Source organism: Leuciscus leuciscus (genome assembly GCF_965113295.1).
Source record: "Leuciscus leuciscus genome assembly, chromosome: 14".
Taxonomy (NCBI): domain Eukaryota; kingdom Metazoa; phylum Chordata; class Actinopteri; order Cypriniformes; family Leuciscidae; genus Leuciscus; species Leuciscus leuciscus.
Genome location: NC_138738.1, coordinates 2,477,289 through 2,483,521, shown reverse-complemented (window position 1 = coordinate 2,483,521; position 6,233 = coordinate 2,477,289). Strand labels below are relative to the sequence as shown.

Sequence of the window (6,233 nt, the reverse complement as noted above, 5' to 3'; positions counted from 1 at the left end):
ATATATTCCATCTTTAAACAATGTTTTTTTTTCTACCTTAAATGCCAGAAAAGTCAATATAATTCAAGATATATTCTCTGATATCTCATGCAATTCAGATAAAAAAGGTTGAAAAAAATGGATAAAGAAAATGTATTTCTATCTATCCATCCATCTATCCATCCATCCATCTACAAACTATCTATCCATCCATCCATCATCTATCTATCCATCTATTCATCTATCCATCTATCCATCCATCCGTCCGTCCGTCCATCCATCCATCCATCCATCCATCATCTATCTATCCATCTATTCATCTATCCATCTATCCATCCATCCATCCATCTATTATCTATTGTAAAAATGTTGGCTAGTAGAAGCTGAATTTGCCGGTTGATAACAGACCCACTACACAGAGTCCGGTTAGAGACTTTCACCAGATGTGATCAGGTATTCGGGAATAACCCATTTATTGTCACCACAACTCAGTACACTGGATAATTCTGATTTGCATGTGTGTGTGGTTTTCTATAAATAAAGATATAAGAAGAATAGATAAGTACAAATAACAATAACAAATAATAGTTGTCACAATAAACATAGTAACAGTAATCTCCACAATGAATATTAAGTTACAATGATTAATAAAGTACAATAAGAAAAACAAATGTGCCATTATATGGAAAAGTATACTGCTAGAAACGATTAATACTGAGCGGTTGAAATTCGACACCTTTGCGCGCTGAGGACAGAAATGGAGCCGCTCTGTCTATCACATTAGTGCGCATGCGCTCAAAGAGTGCTTCGACTCTAGAAGTGAGCGATATATATATATTAAATAGACCATATAATGAATAAAAGGCACGTAGATTATGTCTTATGAATATAACAATGAAATATGTGAGGAAACTAGTATGTAAATATACATTCGAACATCTTTACGAGCTCGGTCGTATCGTCACTCGCATGCATTAACTTTTACACACGTGGGGCTATTCCAACGTTCATAAAATGAGTAAAGAACAAAGTATAAACAGACTGCAACTTACTTTAGAGGCACGCACACAACTTTAGCAAGGATTAATTGTTACAGTACAGCTTGCATCCGTCCGCTTTCCCGAATCAGTCAGACTCCGTTCAGTGGGCGGGAGCACTGACCTGCACGTCTTTTCCGCGGCGCTGATTGGCCTGCTGGACGGATGCTGTGACGAATGCGTCATTTTGGCATATAGCAAAGGAAACTAAGACACTTAACTATAAGAATAATAGTGGCCTTTTTAACAGCCGCCCCCAGATGTCCGTAAGGAAATATGTACAATAACAAAGGGCCTATACCATTCAAAATGGCTTTAATCTGGTATGGCAGGCAATTGGATGAGGCGTGCGACTGGGCGTGTGTACAACCTCTCTCCCACTTTAATTTGAGCTGTTCTTACTCTGCTGTCTACTCCAGGGAATACCTTTGACACCTGGCCCACCGGCCAGAGGGCTCTGGGCAATTGGGGGTCAATGATCAGGACGATGGTGCCAACCTGGAGGTCAGATTTCTCATCTTGCCACTTCTGGCGGGTCTGAAGGCTGGGTAGGTAGAACCTGATGAAGCGCTTCCAGAATTGGTCAGCAAGGACTTGACTATGCCGCCATCTGCGTCGACTGATCAGTTCAGATTCCGGGTATATCACAGGAGGAAGTGATGAATCTGGCCGCCCCATCAGAAGGGAGTTTGGTGTGATGGGGTCCAGATCAGAAATATTAGATGAAGTGTAGCCCATTGGCTTCGAATTTAAGATCCCTTCGATCTCCACCAACATAGTGTACAGCACTTCGAAGGTGACAGACTGGGCACCAAGTGTTGTCATCAAGGCCTGTTTTAGGGAACGAATCTCTCTTTCCCAGCTGCCACCAAAGTGTGGAGAATTAGGTGGATTGAAGTGGAATTGTATTTGCTGGCTTGCCAGCTGTTCTTGCAGTTCTGGGACAATAGCTGCGTATGCTTCTTTCAGTTCTCTCTCCCCTCCTTTAAAGTTGGTCCCTTGATCCGATAATAGCTCGAATGGCTTGCCTCGTCTTGCGATGAATCGTCTGAGAGCCATGAGGAATGAATCAGAGTCGAGACTATGAAGGACGTCAATGTAGACTGCCCGGGTAGTGAGACATTTGAACAGGATGCCCCATTTCTTCTCGTTTCTGCGACCTACTTTAACAGTATATGGACCGAAGCAATCCATTCCTGTTGAGTAGAAGGCGGGCTTGAATAAACGTAATCTGGCTGGAGGGAGGTCTGCCATTTTTGGTACCTCAGGGTTTTTTCTCCACTTCTGGCAGTCCACACAAGCACTCTGACACCGTTTTATGGCCTCTCTGCCTCGTAGAATCCAATATTTACGCCGAAGCTCGGCAAAGACTCTTTCCGGGCCTGGATGGTGGAGTTTAGTGTCGTAACTCTGTATGAGCAGTTTAGAGACTGGGTGTTTTGGGTCTAGGACAACGGGGTGTACTGTATCAGGATCTAGATAAGGGCTCCAACGTAGGCGACCTCCTACTCTGATCAGCTGAGTCTCATGGTCAAGTTCAGGGGCAAGTGTCTTTAACCGACTGCTTCTAGAAAGTGATTTTCCCACCTTTAACTGCTCCAGTTCAGAGGGAAAGCACTCCTCCTGAGCTTGTTGTAGGACACTGATTTCAGCCGTTCTGTAGTCATCAGCCGTCGGACTGTTGCCTGCCGCCCCATGACAGGCCCTGGATTCAATTAGCTCTTCAAAAGTTTTATACAGGCTGATGTCAGGGAATGACAAGCTGGCTGTGAAGCAGGTAAGGAAGCAGGGAACTGTTTTACGAAGCTCGTCTTCATCTGTAGCCACAGGATGTGGGATTTCCGGCCACAGATTTGGAGGATCTTTGAGAAAGGATGGACCTTGGTACCAATAGCTGTCTGGTCCCAGCTTATTTAGGCTTTTCCCTCGTGTTATATCGTCTGCTGGGTTATGAGCTGATGGTACATAACGCCAGGTGTGCCGGTCTGTGATGTCCTGGATCTCGGCGACTCTGGTTCCGACAAACACTTTAAATCGGCAAGAGTCTGACTGCAGCCAAGTGAGGACTGTGGTGGAGTCAGTCCACAGAATGAATTGGTTTATGGGAAGGTTCAGTTCTGTTCTGACTACTTTAGCGAGCTGTGCCCCAGTCAGCGCAGCACAGAGTTCCAGACGAGGGATTGATTGCTGTTTTTTGGGTGCCACTCGTGATCTGGCTGTGAGGAAGGCCACCTCTACCTGCCCATGTTGATCCTCTGTGCGGAGGTAGGCGACTGATCCATAAGCACGCTCAGAGGCATCACAGAAAACATGTACTTCTCTCTGACTCATGTCTGTGTCTCTGATTGGGCTGGTGTAACATCTTGGAAGGACAATGTGTTGCAGGGCAGGCAGCTCCTCCACCCACTCTCTCCAGGTCTGTAGAAGATCTACAGGTAAATGTGGGTCATCCCAGTCCCTTTTCTTATCCCAAAGGTGCTGCACTATGAGCTTGGCTCTGGTAGTGAAGGGAATAAGATAGCCCAGGGGGTCGTACTGACTTGCCACAACTTTGTAAATGGTACGCATGGTAGTCTCAGTGGTTGCTATAGGACGATACTTATAAGAAAGCGTGTCCGTTTGTTGATTCCAGAGAAGCCCCAGTGTAGATTCTTGGGTGTTGCTCTGCCCTTGCGAAATCCAAAGTTCAGTGCCATCTGATCTGGCCTCAGGAGGTAAATGGCTTATGATCGAGAGCTGGTTGCTGGACCACTGCCTCAGGTCAAAACCCCCCTCTGCTAATAAGCTCCTGAGTTTGTCAACAAGACTCTTCGCTTCTTCCACTGAGGAGAAGCTTTGCAGACAATTGTCAACGTAGAAAGACTTCAGGACAGAATGGCGGACGTCTTCCCCAGGTTGGCTATGGTCGAGGACATGTTTTTGTAATGCAAAGATTGCACAGCAAGGGCTGCATGTCGTGCCGAAGGGGAGAACTTACCATTCATAAACACTGGGTGGATCCTGTGTCTTTAGATCCCTCCAGAGAAATCGCAGGAGTGGCCTGTCTTCTGGAAGTAATCTGATCTGGTGGAACATCCCCCTGATATCACTGCTGAAAGCAATGGAATGTTCTCTGAATCTGAGCAACACTGCGAGAAGAGATGGGCCTAACACAGGTCCAGGGAGCAAGAGCTTGTTAAGGTTTTGACCCTGATATTGAAACGAGCAATTAAATACAACCCTGTTCTTCCCGTTGTGTTGGACCAGGTGATGGGGAATGTACCAGGTGTTAGTTGAGCATGTTTCAGCACTTGGTTCCACCCTGACTGCATAACCTGCCTGCTCTAGTTTCTGAATCTCTGCAGTGTAGGCAGCTGCTTGCTTTGGGTCTTTGGCCAGCCTTCTCTCTGTGGCTCGCAGATGAGGGAGAACAGCATTTTTGGGGGCCTGGAGGTCTGGCATGTTCTTAACATGCAAAAGTGGTGTTGCATAGCGCTTAACACCATCCACCTCTACTCTCACTGTCTTGCTCTCCAGAATTTTCACTGCTTCCTGGTCTTGTCTGGATCTTGTGCTTATCTTTTCACTTTGCCAGGGAAGCACATCTATCTGCCAAAGTCTCTCCACTTGTTTGAGAAGATCAGTTTCTGGAGGTGCCATTGAGGTGAAAAGACACTGTTGTTCATTGACCTCATGTTGCAGGTGTTGTACAGGGCCCTGCAAAGTCCAGCCGAGACGAGTCTTGATGGCTGCTGGTCCCCCTGGGGGGCCTAGGCGGATTGGCTCCACTGCCGTAATGAGGTGGGGGTAGTCGGATCCGATGAGCAGGACAGGGCGAACTGCCTCTAAATGGCTCAAAGGAAGCGCTCTGAGGTGGTGGTATTTCTCCCTCAAGGTCTTAACCGGGTGTGTATGTTCAGCAAGACTCAACTGTTGGGCTGTGAATGCACCCTTTATGTGATACAGTTTGCTGGGCTGAGACAGGGGGGAGATGTGAAAGGACACTGCTGCACCAGAGAGCATTTGTAATTCCTGCCTGATTGTGCGAAGTGGCAGATCTTCTGGCTGACCTTTTAGGCCCAACTGTTTGGCAGCATTGTGCAGAAGGATGGTCCTCTCCGATCCATCGTCCAGAATGGCATAGGCTTTCATCTTGTTTGCCCCATTTCGGATAATGACCTTGACGATCTTTAGAAGAACCTTTCGGCTGGCAGGGGGCTTACGAATGAGAAGTATCTCGTTCATAGTGTTGAGGAGGCAGGCATTAGAAGAAGGACCTTCATTTGGGGTTGTCTTTGGGATGTCTGCACTCTTGGGAGTGATGGCATGAAGGACCAGTAGGTGGCGTCCATTACACTGTTTGCAGCGCATTTTCAGATTGCACTCTGAAACTTGATGATTCCTCCCGCAGCGCCAGCATCTGTTGCAGTCTCTTATCCAGTTTCGTTTCTGGTCAATGGTAAGCTGCTTAAAGTTGTTGCAATTGTTGAGGGAGTGTTTATGGTGGTCACAGTAAGGGCAGTAAGGGGTTGAAGCAGGTTTGTTGGCTGTAGGTGTCATTTTTGTCTGTGGAGGTGCTTTCTCTGTGCCAAACAGAATGGTGGCACTTTTAGCGAATGGCTTAGAGTCTCTGATCACTTCACGTGTTCGTGTTGGATATCCACGACGACTAATTCCTACAAACCTTGATGTGTCCTCCTGCACTTGAATTTCATACTCCAGCCACTCTGACAGATCAAGAAGGGTGGGTATTGGCACCTGGTGAGGATGTGCAAAGCGTCGGAAACTTGACCTGAGGTCGTGCGGCAGCTTCCCTAGGAGCCGAGAGACATGGGAGCCACACTGCAACTCAAAGGTGCCCTTCCTTCCTAGTTGCTCTAGCATGCCAACAAGGGAACGAACCCTGAGGGCGAAAAGTCGGAAAGCTTTAATGTCCCCACTGGCTATGTTTGGACCATCCATGAGCTCTACTATACGTTGCAATGCGAGCTGATGAGGCTGACCGTATTGCTGATCCAGTGCTGCCATGGTCTTTGTGAAGGGTAGTTGTGAATGACTGTACGAATCAGCGATAAGCAGTGCCTCCTCAAGTTTGAGGTGATCAGTGAGTATTTGGAATTTGAATCTCTCCGTGGCTGTAGCTGGGAGAATGTTCTCCAGGGCTATCTTGAGCCGCGAGAATTCTCTGGGATTCGGATGTACAAAGTCTGGAATTGTGGGGGACGGACCTCGGTACAT

At 47.1% G+C, this 6,233-nt stretch overlaps 1 protein-coding gene and 1 long non-coding RNA gene across 2 annotated transcripts in view; both read right to left on the bottom strand.

Moving 5' to 3' along the window:
- Positions 1-435: 435 nt before the first annotated feature.
- On the bottom strand, positions 436-1,738 carry LOC309513890. The gene is made up of 2 exons (XR_014211551.1): positions 1,032-1,738; positions 436-510 (listed from the first exon to the last, which is right to left on the bottom strand). It is a non-coding gene; the product is annotated as an uncharacterized lncRNA (long non-coding RNA).
- Positions 1,739-3,989: 2,251 nt separating this feature from the next.
- LOC309513968 (uncharacterized protein) overlaps positions 3,990-6,233 on the bottom strand; it is a gene marked incomplete at its 3' end in the record, with an annotated part of 4,051 nt that continues 1,807 nt past the window's right edge. Inside the window, exon 2 of the mRNA XM_082190090.1 lies at positions 3,990-6,233. This exon is cut by the window's right edge and continues 1,057 nt beyond it. Coding sequence (XP_082046216.1) covers positions 3,990-6,233 — 2,244 coding nt within the window.